At 47.1% G+C, this 19,347-nt stretch overlaps 2 protein-coding genes across 4 annotated transcripts in view; both read left to right on the forward strand.

Annotated features, from left to right (window-relative positions):
• Positions 1 to 15,836, forward strand: part of LOC141176176 (phosphatidylinositol-3-phosphate phosphatase MTMR7-like) — a 36,242-nt gene extending 20,406 nt beyond the window's left edge. Inside the window, exon 4 of the mRNA XM_073660171.1 lies at positions 15,709 to 15,836. Coding sequence (XP_073516272.1) covers positions 15,709 to 15,836 — 128 coding nt within the window. The remainder of the gene's footprint in view (positions 1 to 15,708) is intronic.
• Positions 13,190 to 19,347, forward strand: part of LOC141176017 (uncharacterized) — a 29,846-nt gene continuing 23,688 nt past the window's right edge. For 2 of the 3 annotated variants that reach the window (XR_012253095.1, XM_073659988.1), the window contains exon 1: positions 13,190 to 13,248. The gene's annotated coding sequence lies outside the window, so the exon portion shown is untranslated. Of the gene's footprint in view, positions 13,249 to 15,231; positions 15,347 to 19,347 lie in introns of those variants that run through there. The other variant, XR_012253096.1, reaches the window with a different exon arrangement.

A 19,347-nucleotide genomic window follows, 5' to 3' on the forward strand; every position in this document is an offset into this window, starting at 1 on the left:
TAAATCCTATAAATCGTCACTTAAGTAGAACAGATGAAGCTTTACTACCTCCTGCTCCAGGTCCAGCACTTCACCGCTGCCGCTGATCTTTAGTCACTGGCTTCAAGGGTGACATCATGACTGCAGCTCTGCAGCCAATCACTTGGCTCAGTGGCCACGCTGACAGAGCTTCTAAGCTCAGTGATTGGCTGCAGCAATGATGTGTGCTGAAGCTGAGCCATCACCCCTGCAGCCTGTCACAATAGAGCACAGGAAGCGCTGAAGATCCAGAGCTGGAGCAGCAGGAGAAAGTAAAGCTCTGTGTGTTTTCTCTACCACTGGGAACCTCCTATATATTACATAAAAACATTCCTGAAAACCCCTTTAATCTGACTTTATAGAAAAAGTCTATATCCGGCTACTGTCCTCCCCTCATGAATCACAAAATATGCCAAGTGTGAACAGCTCCTGTCCCCAAATGAGGACTTGCAGGCGATCAGTTGATAGTCGGGGGTCCGGCAGTGAACACCCTCAGCAATCAGCTGTGTTTTGCTGGACGTAGCGGCCTCTTCAGGACACATGTGGTATTACATGGTGCTCTTTCAGAATAATATGTAATATGTAATACATGATATCTTGAAGTCTTCCAGAAGAAGATATTGGCAGACAGGTAATGACTTATTACCTACCAGCCATTGTCTCCTTTATCACTCGCTACTTCTTATACACATTTGGATGATGTCACATCTTCGTTGGAAGCCGTATTAGGAACCTCCATCGCAGATTTTATCATATAGGACGACTTCTCAGCCAACAGTTATTTGGCCATTGTTCACATGATGTAACCTTATGTTATATACAGCAATATGCAGCAGGATACACGAGATCCAGGGAAACATCCGATCGCCAAAAATGGGGTCAGGAAGGAATTTTTTTCCCCCTTGAATCAGAATTCTTTTGGGGGGGTTTCTTTGCCTTCTTCTGGATCTTTGGGTCCCAATGACTCTCAGGTGGTCCCCAATGACCGCAGCTCGTTTTGTGGTCTCCACCGGGGCCAATCTGAGAGTGACTGTGACCATAGTTTAATTTCTTAAAGGACCAGTAATATTTTCATTACAATGTTGCTTATTGCTATTTCAATAAAAAAATTAATTTTATATATATATTGTTTTGTGTGTTTTTTTTTCCTGGATTTCACCTTACACAGTGAGAATGATAAGAGTAATCACAAAATATGGGGGCTCCATACACAGAGAGAACTCTGGTAACAAATTCCATGACAATTGTTCTGGGGTTCAGTCTGTGATGGAGCAGTAACATTGTATCCAGGACGTCGTACACACCATGCTACAGAAAGAAGACTGAAGAACGGGACGCAGCTGCAGAATACAGGAGACACAGGGTCTTGTGTAACAGTAAAAAACAGGAAAGATGTTCAACAAGTGGCCGGGGGGCTCCAGGACCAAACCAGGAGGGAGGCCTCAGTCATCAGTGGCCAATATTCGCATGAAGTGGCCCACATTTACCAACCGCTCTGCAGCCACTCGTTTACCTTTCTCCAACACCTCCGTCGGTCCTTGCAGTTATTAGGCCACCACTGAAATTCTCTTCTGACTACACACAGACACGTACATAGAAACCGTGCATGCCGCCATCACCGTCCAGACCAGTGGCCTTTCCAATTCAAGTCTACTTGGGTTTAAACAAGGGTCCTGTCTCTAAGAGAACCATGTGCTTGCCACTTGGAACAGCAGTAATACAGTAACACCAGGTTAATATTCTTCGGGCACAGAGATGCACAGACAGTGAACCCTCTTAAAAAGAAGAATTGGACTGACATTCCCTAAGCAATAAGTACCCACACAATTGGAGGGACAGATTGCTTGCCCTTGCTGCACCATGGTGTACGCCCAGTGGTGGCCACTCTTAGTCTAAGTTGTCTCTTCAGATTGCATGGTGATAAAGAACCTGAGGGCCATATACCTTCAAGAAAAAGATCTCATAAGGACACGTCGCCTTGAATTGTGAAGAACACAATAATGTTTTCCATACAATTCTATTGTGTTCTATTCAGGATACATTAAAAAAGTCTGGTCCTTAGAAGTTATAAAATGAGATCAATACAACCTCAGGTGAACAACGACACATCACAAATTACACCAGGTCATCGAATATTTACCAAAAAATAGACTTAAATGCAGAAACAGGGTGTGAAAAATTAAAGGGGTTGTCCAATGAAAACAAGCTCAAATCTACAGGAACCTTCATCCCCTTTAGATTGGAACGGTGGTCCGCATGCTAAAATGCTGCTCCATTCATTCTATATGAGGCGGCCATGAAGTGCGCCTGACTTTTTTGGACCAATGAGATAGAGTGGCCTTACAGAGAAGGGTCCTTGGATTGGACGCCGAGTTACGGACCCCAAAGCAGCACTGAATATGATGTACTAGTGGGAGTCACGAGTGCAAGGGTTCAAGGGCACCAGTAGTGGAAGACATAGTGCGCGAAACTGAAGAACAAGTAAGCAGACCTGCTGATCAGCACTGCAGTGCCGAGGCCGAGTTATGGTGAAATAGGGAGCGACAGTGCGCCCCACCAGTCCTGGAGTATATTACACAGGAAGGATACTGTGTGGAAAATGCTTCATACTGTAAAGGAAACCTCCAGAACACTTTGTGCCCCCCGATATCCCTTGTATGCCGGGACGTTGCTACGGTCCTAAAAGATCAGGGGCCAAAGCCCCAAAGTAGGAGTTTCCCCATACAACCTCCCCGCCACTTAAAAGAGGACCTATACATATATAATTACAGTACACCATTGTTGCTAACCTAAAATACACAACTGAAAGACCAATATTCCCAAAATTACTTCTATACAAGGCAGTAATAATCCCGCTACACAATGCCCTCTACCATCACCACTACACAGTGAGTACATAGTACTATGATATGACCATTGCCTCTACATAAAAAAACACACTGTACAAAGACCATCTGACTTCTCACATTTCCAGCACCGTCCCCATCTATTCCCACCCTGCACAACCTCCCCATGCTGCCTGCTCTTCCGACGTGGAATAGGAACCTCAATACTTCAAAAATTATGTCATTACTATGATTACCCTCCACCAATTAATGCTACAAAGACTGTGTGCCAGATAGAGGGGACCTATAAAAATAATAGCGTCCCATAGAAAGTAGTAAAGACCCCACTGTGCTACCTAGCAAGTAATAATGCCAGATATGCTCTTATGAAAGTTTCAGTATCTGAAGTGTTCCCTCCAAGCAACAAATACCGTTGAGTATCCCCTTTAAGTAATAATGCCCCCTTAAAGCCACAATCAAACTACACCCAACTACAAAGTTCTTCTTCAAGTCTATGGACAATGATTTCGGGGTGGTGAAAGAAGAAATTTCTGATGATGCACCCATTTAAAAGAAATAATGTCCTGAGTGCTCCCATAGCACCCTGTATATTGTATGATAGTCCCACAGCTCACTACACACTGTATGATGGTCCCCACAGCTCCCTATGCACTGTAAGATGGTCCCGAGAGATCCCTATACACTGTATGATGGTCCCCACAGCTCCCTACGCACTGAATGATGATCCCCGTAGCTCCCTATACCCTGTATGATGGTCCCCACAGCTCCCTATGCCCTGTATGATGGTACCCACAGTTCCATATGCACTGTATCATGGTCCCCACAGCTCCCTACGCTCTGTATGACGGTCCCCACAACTACCTATGCACCGTATGATGGTCCCCACAGCTCCCTATGCACTGTATCATGGTCCCCACAGCTCCCTATGCTCTGTATGATGGTCCCCACAACTCCCTATACACTGTATGATGGTCCCCACAGCTCCCTATACACTGCATGATGGTCCCCACAGCTCCCTAGACACTGTATGATGGTCCCCACAGCTCCCTACGCACTGTATGATAATAATATAATAATAATAATCTTTATTTTTATATAGCGCTAACATATTCCGCAGCGCTTTACATACATTATCGTCGCTGTCCCCATCTGGGCTCACAATCTAGATTCCCTTTCAGTATGTCTTTAGAGTGTGGGAGGAAACCGGACAACCCGGAGGAAACCCACGCAAACACGGGGAGAACATACAAACTCCTTGCAGATGTTGTCCTTGGTGGCATGATCCTCATAGCTCCCTATACCCTGTATGATGGTCTCCACAGCTCCGTATGCACTGCATAATGGTCCCCACAGCTCCCTATGCCATGTATGATGGTCCCCACAGCTCCCTATGCACTGTATGATGGTCCCCACAGCTCCCTATGCACTGTATGATGTTGCCCACAGCTCCATATGCACTGGTATCATGGTCCCCACAGCTCCCTATGCTCTGTATGATGGTCCCCACAGCTCCCTATACACTGTATGATGGTCCCCACAGCTCCCTATGCACTGTATGATGTTACCCACAGCTCCATATGCACTGGTATCATGGTCCCCACAGCTCCCTACGCTCTGTATGATGGTCACCACAGCTCCCTATACACTGTATGATGGTCCCCACATCTCCCTACACACTGTATGATGGTCCCCACAGCTCCTTAGATACTATACGATGGTACCCACAACACCCTAGACACTGTATGATGGTCCCCACAGCTTCCTACACACTGTATGATTGTCCCCACAGCTCCTTAGATACTGTATGAGGGTCCCCACAGCTCCCTAGACACTGTATGATGATCCCCACAGCTCCCCCATGCACTGTATGATGGTCCCCATAGCTCCATATGCATTGCATAATGGTCCCTACAGCTCTCTATGCTCTGTATGATGGTCCCCACAGCTCCCTATGCACTGTATGATGGTACCCACAGCTCCATATGCACTGGTATCATGGTCCCCACAACTCCCTACGCTCTGTATGATGGTCCCCACAGCTCCCTATACACTGTATGATGGTCCCCACAGCTCCCTACACACTGCATGATGGTCCCCACAGCTCCTTAGATACTGTACGATGGTCCCCACAGCTCCCTAGACACTGTATGATGGTCCCCACAGCTCCCTACACACTGTATGATTGTCCCCACAGCTCCTTAGATACTGTATGAGGGTCCCCACAGCTCCCTAGACACTGTATGATGATCCCCACAGCTCCCCCATGCACTGTATGATGCCACAGCTCCATATGCATTGCATAATGGTCCCCACAGCTCTCTATGCTCTGTATGATGGTCCCCACACCTCCCTATGCCCTGTATAATGGAACCCACAGCTCCCTATGCACTGTATGATGGTCCCCACAGCTATCTACGCTCTGCATGATGGAACCCACAGCTCCCTATGCACTGTATGATGGTCCCCACAGCTCACTATGCACTGTATGATGGTCCCCACAGCTCCTTAGATACTGTATGATGGTCCTCATACTTCCCCATACACTGTATGATGGTCCCCACAGTTCCCTACACACTGCATGATGGTCCCCACAGCTCCTTAGATACTGTATGATGGTCCCCACAGCTCCCTAGACACTGTATGATGGTCCCCACAGCTCCCTATGCTCTGCATGATGGTCCCCACAGCTCCCTATGCTCTGCATGATGGCCCCCACAGCTCCCTAGACACTGCATGATGGTCTCCACAGCTCCCTATGCCCTGTATGATGGTCTCCACAGCTCCCTATGCACTGTATGATGGTCTCTACAACTCCTTATAACTGGCATGATGGTCCCTACAACTCCCTATATCCTGTATAATAGCCCTCACAGCCCCATATATACAGTACTGTATGATGGCCCCCGCAGCCCAATATATACTGTATGATGGCCCCCACACCCACTTGCACACTATATTATGGCCCCTACAGCTCCCTTTATACTGTATGATGGCCCCACAGACCCTTATAAACTGTATTCTGGCACCCACTCCCCATTTTATATAATATGATGGCCCCACTGCCCCTTATATATAGCATGATGACTCCCATAGCCCCTTATAGTATGATGGCACCCACACCCCTTATATATACAGGTGCATCTCACTGAATTAGAATATCATCAAAAAGTTTATTTATTTTAGTTCTTCAATGCTGAAAATGAAACTCATATATTATATAGAGTCATTACAATCAAAGTGATCTATTTCACGTGTTTATTTCTGTTAATGTTGATGATTATGGCCAGGGGCGCACATAGAAATCATGAGAGCCCATAGCAGAAGCTCTAATTGGACCCCCCCACCAAAAAAATAAATAAATATTTGTCTGTGTCACAGAAGAGCCGATCTCACAACTTTCCAGCCTTTACTTCGCTTTTCTAATGTTCCTCCTACTGAAGTCCTAGATCCCTCTTTCATTGCCCCCATGAAGTATGATGCCAATAAAAGTGCCCCCCAAACACAGTATGATACCCCATGGTGCATTCCTCCACATTAGCCTCTACATGAACAGTATAATGACCTTATTGTACCCCACTTCAACTCCCAAGGCAAAGTATGGTGACCCTAATACAGTATGATTCCCCCAACTGTGACTCCCACACAGCCCCCCATACAGTATAATGGGCCTACATACAGTATAATGGCCCACACTAGCCCTCCAAACAGTATAATGGCCCCACACAAACCTTCACACCATATAATTGCTTTCATACAGTATAACGGCCCCCCACATAGCCCTCAAAATATCATAATGGCCCCACATAGACTTCCATATAGTATAATATGCCAACCACAATCCTCCATATAGTATAATGCAGCCTCCAAAATCCTCCATATAGTATAATGCACCCCCCATAATCCTCCATATAGTATAATGAACCCCCCATAATCCTCCATATAGTATAATGAACTTCCCATGGTCCTCAATAGAATATAATGCACTCCCCATAGTCCTCCATACAGTATATTTCACACCCCAAAGGGTAAAATGCAGCCCCCATATAGTATAATGCACCACACAGTCCTGCAGTATTATGGGCACCACGTACTCACTGATTTTAAAATAACGTATGTTTTAAATGAGACGACCCGAGTATAAGCCGAGGCCCCTAATTTTACTACAAAAAAACTGGGAAAACGTATTGAGTTCAGTATAAGCCTAGGGTGGGAAATGCAGCAGCTACTGGAAAATTTCACCATCCTGGTATGTATGGCTCCCTTATCACCAATCCTGGTATCTATGGCACCCCTCATCCCCCAATCCTGGTACATATGGCACCCCTCATCCCCCAATCCTGGTATGAATGGCCCCCCACTCATCCCCCAATCCTGGTATGCATGGCTACCCCTCATCCACCAATCCTGGTATGCATAGCACCCCTCATCCCCCAATCCTGACATGCATGGCCTCCCTCATCCCCAAATCCTGGTATGCATGGTCTCCTCATCCCCCAATCCTAATATGAATGGTCTCCTCATCCCGCAATCCTGGTATGTATGGCCTCTTCATCCCCCAATCCTGGTATGCATGGCCTCTTCATCCCCCATTCCTGGTATATATTGCCCCCCTTATCCCCAATCCTGGTATGCATGGCACCCCTCATCCCCCAATCCTGGTATGTGTGGCCTCCTCATCCCCCAATCCTGGTATCTGTGGCCTCCTCATCCCCCAATCCTGGTATGTGTGGCCTTCTAATTCCCCAATCCTGGTATGTGTGGCCCTGTCAACCCCCAATCCTGGTATGCATGGCCCCCTCATCCCCCAATCCTGGTATGTGTGGCCTCCTCATCCCCCAATCCTCGTATGTGTGGCCTCCTCACCCCCCAATACTGGTATGTATGGCCTCCTCACCCCCCAATCCTGGTATGTGTGGCCCCATCACTGCACACACAAAAAATAAACACTTATACTCACCTTCCTTCCTCACCTCTGCTCCAGAGCTGCTGTGTTCTGTCTGCCAGCAGCTCATGTTGGCATCTGAGCAGTGTGAGCTCTCAGTTGTCGAGGTGAGCTGCTGCTGCTGCCGCCGGCATATTCACTCCTCTCCATGCCGGGACTATGGGCGTTGACAAGCGTGAATATGCATTCTCTTTAGTAGCGGGCACTGTAAGCAGGAGCCACGGGCTCAGCGCTCCTCTGTGCCCGCTACTAAAGAGAATGAATATTCCCTCTTCTCCACGCCCATGGAAGTGGAGAAAAGAGAACATTTCCCTTTAGCAGCGGGCACACGTGGTAGCTACAGCAGCCGCTACTGCGTGTGCCCGCTCCTCCGCCGCCGCAACCTCCCACCCCCCCAATACTCACCTATCCTCCTCGCTCCCCCGTGGCTCACGGGCCCCATAGCAGTGGTGTGGCCTGCCACCATTGGTGGTACGCCACTGATTATGGCTTATAGTCAATGAAATCACAAAAGTCATTATCTCAGTAAATTAAAATACTTTATAACATCAGCTTGAAAAATGTTTTTAAAATCCAAAATGTTGGCCTACTGACATGTATGTTCAGTAAATGCCCTCAATACTTGGTCAGGGCTCCTTTTGCATCAATTACAGCATCAATGCGGTGTGGCATGGAGGCTATCAGCCTGTGGCACTGCTGAGGGGTTATGGAAGCCCAGGTGGCTTTGATAGCAGCCTTCAGCTCGTCTGCTTTGTTGGGTTTGGTGTCTCTTATCTTCGTCTTGACAATACCCCATAGATTCTCTATAATAGATTCTCTATGGGGTTAAGGTCATGTGAGTTTGCTGACCAATTAAGCAGAGTGATACTGTTGTTTTTAAACCAGTTATTGGTACTTCTGGCAGTGTGGACAGGTGCCAAGTCCTGCTGGAGAATGAAATTTCCATCTCCAAAAAGCTTGTCGGCAGAGGGAAGCATGAAGTGCTGTAAAATGTCCTGGTAGACGGCTGCGCTGACTTTGGTCTTGATAAAACACAGTGGACCTACACCAGCAGATGACATGGCTCCCCAAACCATCACTGATTGTGGAGACTTCACACTAGACCTCAAGCAGCTTGGATTGTGGCCTCTCCACTCTTCCTCCAGACTCTGGGACCTTGATTTCCAAAGGAAAATTGTAACTCTGGGACCTTGTGGATGGTGTCAATGACTGCCTTCTTGACATTTGTCAAGTCAGCAGTCTTCCCCATGATTGTGGAGCCTACTGAAACAGACTATGGGACATTTTTAAACACTTAGGAAGCCGTTGCAGGTGTTTTTTGTTAATTATTCTAATTTACTGAGATAATGACTTTTGTGTTTTCATTGGCTGTAAGCCATAATCATCAACATTAACAGAAATAAACACTTGAAATAGATCACTCTGTCTGTAATGACTCTATATAATATATCAGTTTCACTTTTTGTATTGAAGAACTCAAATAATTTAACTTTTTGATGATATTGTAATTTAGTGAGATGCACCTGTATATGATGACTGTTGCCCCCAGTGGAATATATGCGGTGTCTATTTTGGGATATTTTAGTACACCCATGATGATACTATAGACAGCCATTATACCTGGAATGGCCCCTTCCTTGCGTGCCGTGCTTTTTTTGGCTTACATGTCTAACAATCACATATGTGTTGTGTCCCTTCCCCCATCATCCTATTGTTCTATTGCTGAATAAATAGGATAGATTTTATACTCCCTGGACTCCTTTGATGGTCTTTTACCCTGCGGGGTTTTCTTTCATATATGGACTCGCTGTGTGGTGGTGATGGTAGAGGACATTGTGTAGCAGGATCATTTTGGCCTTGTATAGTAGTAATTTTGGGAATATTGGTCTTTGTATAGTGTATTTTAGATTAGCAACAGTGGTGTACTGTAATTAAATATGTATAAATCCTCTTTTAAGTGGCAGGGAGGTTATATGGGGAAACATGTACTTTGGGGCTGGGGTACCTGACCTCTTAGGACCCCAGCAACGCTCCTGCACTGGGGAAAAGCAGGGTCTGGAGGCCACTTTAATATGATCATTTTATGGATATGACGCCAAAGAAACTAATGAAGTGCTTTGCAAAGTGCCATAATTATCACAATTCTGAAAAAAAATTGTAAGTTTAGTTCCACTATAAGTGATGTTAATTCTGTTATGAGAGCTAACCTTCTGAGACAATTTATCAATGCGCTGTGTGAATTGTCACATTAAGCTTTGCTACATCTATACATAGTGAAGTTCAGGATCAAAATGCTGCAGGTCCCATCTCTTCTACATAACAATCCCATGGAAATAAAGCTGATCATTTTATCAGATGGGATCATTAGAACTTACCTGGTTGGATCCTTTGTTTCTGGTGGTTTCTTTCCCAGGTCGTCATTAAGGCCCTTTACAATAAGCTCCAAAAACTCATCGGACTTTCTGAATCTTTCAAGCGTTTTCTCCATCACAGAAAGGACAGAAAGGAGGCGCTTATCCTGGCAGAAGAGAATCACAGATATATTGTTCTACATCTTCCAGATGTTTGGATTTATCTACAGACTAATGATTAATCTCGCATGAAGAATGATAATATTATAACAGATCACAATTTTTGGGTAAAATTATTCAATTTTAAAAAAATATATATAGCAATTACATTATTCTGACAAGACCAATTTTTTGTTTTTTTTCCTCCCCTTTTTCCCAAAAAATATAACTTTGTTTTTTCATTAACATAGACGGAGGGCTTGTGTTTTGTGGGACTAGTTGTTCTTTGGAATGACAACATTCAATTTAGCACATAAAGTATTGAAAAATGGGGAAAAAATCAAAGTAAGGTTATTATTTTTGTTTGTTTGGGTTTTTTTATGAACATTTAAAAAAAAATGTGGTTTGTGAGACCATTTTCATCTTGCGAAGACCTAATTTTATAAAATGATCCCATTGATGGAGTTGTCGGCTTTTTCTTGTGGAGAGATCAGTAGTTACAAGTTTCTGATTGCATTTTTGGGAGGGAAGTAGAGAGACCCAAAAACCACAACCACAACCATGGCACTTTACTGTCCTTTACAGCATTGACCTGACGTGTAATAGATTTATATATAATGAAAGATTGTACTTATGTCAATGCAGCAGTAACAAATATTGTTTTACGCTTTTTCTTTTTTATAGCTGGCCAGAAAACCGCAGAACCTTAAGCAGAAAATGACATGAATGAGAACATCTGCCCGGCTTGTACCGGATCCGGGGGTGTTACGTACAAGGCGAAGCTCCCAGAATAAGGATTTGCTTCATTTTGGTGCAGAGTTTCTAGTAGTTTCTGGTTACTACTGTTACAGGCAGATGCCGTCTGCATAATACAGCCAGCACCGCCTCAACCCCTCCATGCATGTGGACCCCGGCACAAACACCCAGGTACATCCTTTTATGCTAAGACATTAATAATTCTACAATTATCCCACACAACTTATATACAGAAACCCCCCAACCGTCCCCGATCCAATGGGACTGTCCGGCTGTCGCTGGAGGTCGGGGCCATGTCCTGACGAGCTGTGTTCTGTCAGGACAGTCTGTGTAGTACAAGAATGTCTCATGCCGTGCTGCTGTGATCGCTCCTGGAGAGGGGAAACATCCGCTCCGCACGCCTCGTACACGCCCGGCTCCGCTCCGTACGCCTCGTACACCCGGCTCTTCTCCGCAGGCCTCGTACACGCCCGGCTCCGCTCCGTACGCCTCGTACACCCGGCTCTGCTCCGCAGGCCTCGTACACGCCCGGCTCCGCTCCGTACGCCTCGTACACCCGGCTCTGCTCCGCAGGCCTCGTACACGCCCGGCTCCGCTCCGTACGCCTCGTACACGCCCGGCTCCGCTCCGTACGCCTCGTACAAGCCCGGCTCCGCTCCGTACGCCTCGTACACGCCCGGCTCCGCTCCGCACGCCTCGTACACGCCCGGCTCCGCTCCGCACGCCTCGTACACGCCCGGCTCCGCTCCGCACGCCTCGTACACGCCCGGCTCCGCTCCGCACGCCTCGTACACGCGCGGCTCCGCTCCGTACACCTCGTACACACAAGGCTCTGCTCCGTACCCCTCGTACACACGCGGCTCCGCTCCGTACACCTCGTACACCCAAGGCTCCGCTCCGTACACCTCGTACACGCCCGGCTCCGCTCCGTACGCCTCGTACACCCGGCTCTGCTCCGCAGGCCTCGTACACGCCCGGCTCCGCTCCGTACGCCTCGTACACGCGCGGCTCCGCTCCGTACGCCTCGTACACGCGCGGCTCCGCTCCATACGCCTCGTACACGCGCGGCTCCGCTCCGTACGCCTCGTACACGCCCGGCTCCGCTCCGTACGCCTCGTACACGCGCGGCTCTGCTCCGTACACCTCGTACACGCGCGGCTCTGCTCCGTACCCCTCGTACACACGCGGCTCTGCTCCGTACCCCTCGTACACACGCGGCTCCGCTCCATACACCTCGTACACACGTGGCTCTGCTCCGTACACCTCGTACACACGCGGCTCTGCTCCGTACACACGCGGCTCCGCTCCGTACACCTCGTACACACAAGGCTCCGCTCCGTACACCTCGTACACACGCGGCTCCGCTCCGTACCCCTCGTACACACGCGGCTCCGCTCCGTACACCTCGTACACACAAGGCTCTGCTCCGTACACGCGCGGCTCAGCTCCGTACACCTCGTACACGCGCGGCTCAGCTCCGTACACCTCGTACACGCGCGGCTCTGCTCCGTACACCTCGTACACGCGCGGCTCTGCTCCGTACACCTCGTACACACACGGCTCCGCTCCGTACACCTCGTACACACGCGGCTCCGCTCCGTACACCTCGTACACACGCGGCTCCGCTCCGTACACCTCGTACACACGCGGCTCTGCTCCGTACACCTCGTACACACGCGGCTCCGCTCCGTACACCTCGTACACACGCGGCTCTGCTCCGTACACCTCGTACACACACGGCTCCGCTCCGTACACCTCGTACACACACAGCTCTGCTCCGTACGCCTCGTACACACACGGCTCTGCTCCGTACACACGTGGCTCCGCTCCGTACACCTCGTACACACACAGCTCTGCTCCGTACACCTCGTACACGCGCGGCTCTGCTCCGTACCCCTCGTACACACGCGGCTCCGCTCCGTACGCCTCGTACACACACGGCTCCGCTCCGTACACCTCGTACACAGGCGGCTCTGCTACATCCACACTGTAAACCCCTCCTGACCCCACACATAAACTTCAGCTCATCCAGCACCATGACAACCAGCACAGCAGAGTCCTGCATCCACTGAGGCCCCTGATCATGTGACCCCTGACTCCTCCCCTCCTGTGACCTCATCACAGCTCCTGTGCGCACAGAGCAGCCATATATGTGGTGGCGGCTCTGCAGGTGGAGGTATGTGGAGACCCCATTACTGGGCGCAGGGGGCATTAACCCCTTCAGCACGGGGACTCTTTTGGGGTCTTGTGTTGCCCCTTTATAAGAATCATAAGGTTTTTGTTCTGTTTCCTGTAATAGATACATACGACCCAACTATGGAGACAGGAAGGGAGGAAACGTATTGTTCTCATAGTACAGGACCCCTTTACTGCTCCCACAGTGTAATGCCCCCATTATGCCCCTTATGCAGGATGTATGATGCCCCCACACAGTGTAATGCCCCCATTATGCCCCTTATGCAGTATGTATGATGCCCCCACACACTGTAATGCCCCCATTATACCCCTTATGCAGTATGTATGATGCCCCCCACAGTGTAATGCCCCCATTATGCCCCTTATGCAGTATGTATGATGCCTCCACACAGTGTAATGCCCCCATTATGCCCCTTATGCAGGATGTATGATGCCCCCACACAGTGTAATGCCCCCATTATACCCCTTATGCAGGATGTATGATGCCCCCACACAGTGTAATGCCCCCATTATACCCCTTATGCAGTATGTATGATGCCCCACAGTGTAATGCCCCCATTATGCCCCTTATGCAGTATGTATGATGCCTCCACACAGTGTAATGCCCCCATTATGCCCCTTATGCAGGATGTATGATGCCCCCACACAGTGTAATGCCCCCATTATACCCCTTATGCAGGATGTATGATGCCCCCACACAGTGTAATGCCCCCATTATGCCCCTTATGCAGGATGTATGATGCCCCCACACAGTGTAATGCCCCCATTATGCCCCTTATGCAGGATGTATGATGCCGCCATTATGCCCCTTATGCAGGATGTATGATGCCCCCACACAGTGTAATGCCCCCATTATGTCCCTTATGCAGGATGTATGATGCCCCCCCCACAGTGTAATGCCCCCATTATGCAGGATGCATGATGCCCCCACACAGTGTAATGCCCCCATTATGCCCATTATGCAGGATGTATGATGCCCCCCACACAGTATAATGCTCCCATTATGCCCCTTATGCAGTATGTATGATGCCCCTACAGTGTAATGCCCCCATTATGCAGGATGTATGATGCCCCCCACACAGTATAATGCTCCCATTATGCCCCTTATGTAGGATGTATGATGCCCCCATTATGCCCCTTATGCAGTATGTATGATGCTCCCACACAGTGTAATGCCCCCATTATGCAGTATGTATGATGCCCCTACAGTGTAATGCCCCCATTATGCCCCTTATGCAGTATGTATGATACCCCCACACAGTGTAATGCCCCCATTATGCCCCTTATGCAGTATGTATGATGCCCCCACACAGGGTAATGCCCCCATTATGCCCCTTATGCAGGATGTATGATGCCCCCCACACAGTATAATGCTCCCATTATGCCCGTTATGCAGTATGTATGATGCCCCTACAGTGTAATGCCCCCATTATGCACCTTATGCAGTATGTATGATGCCCCCACAGTGTAATGCCCCCATTATGCCCCTTATGCAGGATGTATGATGCCCCCACACAGTGTAATGCCCCCATTATGCAGGATATATGATGCCCCCCACACAGTATAATGCTCCCATTATGCCCCTTATGCAGTATGTATGATGCCCCCACACAGTGTAATGCCCCCATTATGCCCCTTATGCAGGATGTATGATGCCCCCATTATGCCCATTATGCAGGATGTATGATGCCCCCCACACAGTATAATGCTCCCACAGTACCACCTGAGATTTTACAGTTGGAATAATCCCTCTGGAAATGGTTTTCCCTTTGCCTGCTCCCCTACATGTAGACCCTCGAGCATGTATATAAAAACAACCTTTATTCCAAATGGATTAAAAATTCATGTTCTACAAACAAGCGCTGATTCAGATGCATTCAACTGACTCGTTTTGAACCAATAAAGTTCTTATTCCTAGAATTGCAATTCCATTTGGAATAAAGGTCATTTTTATTTATTTTTCAGATTTTTCCACGTGACTGGTGCTGGATTATTCACCTGCCTCTTTTTGCTCTAATAACTTGTGGCTGAGACAAGCTTTCAGCCTGGGCACTACTGTTGGACTTCATCAGTGATGAGTGAGCTGGATATATTCTTTTTTATTCCTCGAGCATGTAGGGGAGCAGGCCTTACTCAGCTCCCAACCGTCCTGTCTTCTGCGGGACTGTCCCGTCACGGCTCAGCTGTTCTCCTGCAGGACTGTCCCGTCACGGCTCAGCTGTTCTCCTGCGGGACTGTCCCGTCACGGCTCAGCTGTTCTCCTGCGGGACTGTCCCGTCACGGCTCAGCTGTTCTCCTGCGGGACTGTCCCGTCACGGCTCAGCTGTTCTCCCGGCTTCTTCTTATACTCACCGCTCCATGTTTGGCTGTAGCTCCTCCTCCTCCTCAGTGGGGATATGGGGGGAGGGTGTCAGTGAATAAGTTAAATTATATTACTCAGTACACGCCTCTTCATTCTCCTGTGACCACACCTGCCCGCAACTCCAACCAGGAACTCAGTATCCAGAGGCTGAAGATCTAACCATTGAGCTACAGCCCCCAATGGTGAACATAGGAGGATTTAGTTAACTTGACTTTACAATGCAGTCAATGCATCCAGAAGCAGCTCATATAAGCCCATAGAAATACATTGTGTATAGCAGTATTTTTATGGTGCCTGTATACTGAGCAGAAGAAAATGATTATTTTGGTCCTATAAATGAAAAGTGGTAAATTTATGAGCAATTACAAATTATTTTTTTCCTGTGAGTCCCTGGTGTTGAACCCTCAACCTCAAAACATTACAGACACAGCAGACCCTTATCCTGCTGAGCCACCAGCTATATTGAGATCAGGGCAGGTAGGGTCCTCGCTCCTCCTGTACCAGTCGCTGTCACATTGTGTTCAAGATTATTGTAATTGTTCTTGTATTATACCCCTTTTTCACATGTAAAGCGCCATGGAATAAATGGCGCTATAATAATAAATAATAATAATCTGTGCTGCAGTATCTGCCCAGGATAGAAATACTCTGCTGTGTACAATGAATGGATTTCTATACACACATTGTACACGCCTCTTCATTCTCCTGTGACCGCACCTGCCCGAGATAATAATAAAGAAAAACACTTGATAATTAAATAAAAATTTACATTTTTAATGAGTTTTGTAAAAAATAATGAACATCACAAATCAGCACATAACATGGACATATTTGGTGTCCCTGTAATCGTGATGACCCGCGCTACACAGCGATCAGATTATTTATGGGGATCGATAAATGGCGCAATAACAATCTTCTCTGATTATTGGTGTTTGCTGCGTTTCTATTATGCGTTTTCCTGCTTATTTGATGTGATTTTGGGGCGGATATGAAGTAGAGTTTTCAACGCTTTTTAATAGTACAGAAAAGCTTTGATTCTGCGCTTAAATATGCAGCTGAGTTTTTTTTCTTCATTCTTTTTTTTCAGAAGAAGTATATAGAGAAAATGCACCAAAACCGCAGAGTAGTGATGAGGGTGTATTGTTAACCCTTTCGGCAAGCACGCTCGGGTGCTTTCGGAGTATTTTCAGTGTGTTTGGCATCTACATTTAAGCCATTGCATGTGTGTGGCGGCACTAAGATTAATGCCGAGCGTGCTTGCCGAAAGGGTTAACAATACACACTCGCTCATCTCGCTCTTCAGACGCTTCTATGTGGAGCCTAAAAAATGCAGATACTTCGTTAAGTTCAAAATCAAAGCTTTTCTGTCCTATAGAAAGCACCTTAAAACCATGGCTTCACATCTGCACCAAAACACATCAAATAAGGGGAAGAAAAGTGTTCTTGTGTAGTTTGGTGCGGACATCTGCAGACACACAGATGACGTCGCGCTGCCCCGGAAGATAAAAGACTCCAGGCCTCTCATCCACCCACCAGGTGGCACTGACCTGGACGCTGGATCAGAGACCCAGGAATCCATCTGCTTATCTCTGTCCCGGATACAGTGGACAGTCCTGGATTTGGGTCTACACCCTGCAGTCTCAGGCGTCTGCTGAATTTTCCTCACTACCAACGCCCCTCTGACAACTCTTCCTATGGGGGGGGGAGATAATGGTAAATGGGCATGGATTGGGGTGTAGCCAGGGGCGTGACCAAAATTTGCCGTGGCACACATAGCTGGTGAAAGGAAACCACAATATCATTAAGAATAATAAGTGGTGACATCCATATATTGGGGTATGGTATAGATATATTGATGACATTTTTGTCATCTAGTCAAGGACGAGTGAACAATTTCTTGGATTTGTCTGGGAACTCAAAATCAATAGAGTGGGCCTGAGATTTATATCAGAGTTTAATTATTACCAGTTCCTGGATGTACTAATCAAGAAAGAACGGGATGGGACCCTAGGGACATAAACCTACACAGCACTAGTAGTCTATTCAAGTGGGATAGCTTTCGTTTTTTGCCTTACTGTGTGATCAGAAGGTGATATGTTGCCAATGATAGGAGAGGTGTTACTATTGGCAACATATCACCTTCTGATCACACAGTAAGGCAAAAAACTAAAGCAAAACGCAACTGGTTATCTGAGTCCGGTTCATACAAATGCGGCAGACGACAGTGCGGCTTATGTCCATACATGGATAATTAAAGCCCCAGCTGCTCCATACACACATAGGAACCGCACGGTTATTAATTGCAGTACAACCTATGTGGTTTATGTCATTACGTGCACACAGTGCAATCTGCAATATGTTGGTTGCACTACACGACCTCTCAGGACCAGAATTTCCGAACATATGTATGATGCTGCAAATGTCACAACAAGAGCTTTATCAGGAGCCTCTTACCATTTTCTGTCTGTCCATAAAGGTTGTCTGGACTTTTTTCATGTTCATGCATTAGAGGAGGTTCTCACCAGTGATCGAGGTGGTGATAGAGATAAAGTATTGCATTTTAGAGAAGCACAATATATTTTCAAGTTTAATTGCAGAGTTCCTTCCGGATTGAATAAGAGAACGGATATCACGTATTATTATTATTGAATTAATGCTTTTACACCTATGACATTTGTTTGGTTTATTAGCATAATTGTTTCATTTACATGACTAATTGCTCACCTTGTTCCTTTTCCTCCCTTTTTTTTTATTTAACTTTGCTTTTGTAATGATCACAAGACATGGTTATGACTAAGAACATTTTTGTTCGAAACGCGTAATCCCCTGGATTTATAATTTTAACAGCATGATTTTAAAGGAATTCTAATAAACATGAAGTTTTAACACACATTCATATTCCTATTTTGATGTTTGTCGCTGGATCCTTGCTTTTTGTTGATTTCTATATAAAAAAGTACGGATCCGGGAAATATTTTTGAGTTGGAGTCGGCAGGAAGTGGAAAGGGCTTGGATATGTGGTTTGAAGGCGAGAACAGAGTACAGGGTTACCCCGAGGCAGCGAGCCTGCGGGAGTGTGGAGAGTGAGCAGTCATTTACTTTAATTGATAGGTCTGTTGAGAGGGTTGAGTGAGATGGGGGAAAGATGATCAATTCTGTTTTGTCCATGTTAAGTTTTAGAAATCTAGCAGAGAAGTATGAAATAGCGGACAGACATTGTGAGATTCTGGTTAGTAGGGAGATGATATCGGGTCCAGAGAGGTAGATCTGTGTGTCATCAGCATAGAGGTGATACTGAAAGCTGTGGGATTCTATGAGCTGTCCCAGGCCAAAGGTGTAAATGGAGAAGAGCAGGGGCTTTAGGACTGAACCTTCCGGGACACCGACACATAGGGGGCGAGGTGAGGAGGTGGTGTGTGAGACTCAGAATGTCCATTCAGTTAGGTAAAATGAAATCCAAGATAGGGCCAAGTGATGAGAGAATCTGTAGTAATAGGGAATGGTCCACCATGTCAAAAGCAGAGGACAGAATAGTGTCGCTTGGATTTGGTGGCTAGTAGGTCATTGGTGACTTTAGTCAGGGCAGTTTCAGTGGAATACTGCAGTCGGAAGCCAGATTGAAAGAGGGAGCAGGAGGAGAGGTGGAAGGACAGTAATTTTTGGCCAGTCATTTTTTGAGGCATAGAGGAGAAGTAATATGAGGCGATAGCTAGACAG

The sequence above is a fragment of the Phyllobates terribilis genome, unplaced genomic scaffold (assembly GCF_046119375.1).
Source record: "Phyllobates terribilis strain yellow unplaced genomic scaffold, ASM4611937v1 Scaffold_17__1_contigs__length_24005725, whole genome shotgun sequence".
Taxonomy (NCBI): Eukaryota; Metazoa; Chordata; class Amphibia; order Anura; family Dendrobatidae; genus Phyllobates; species Phyllobates terribilis.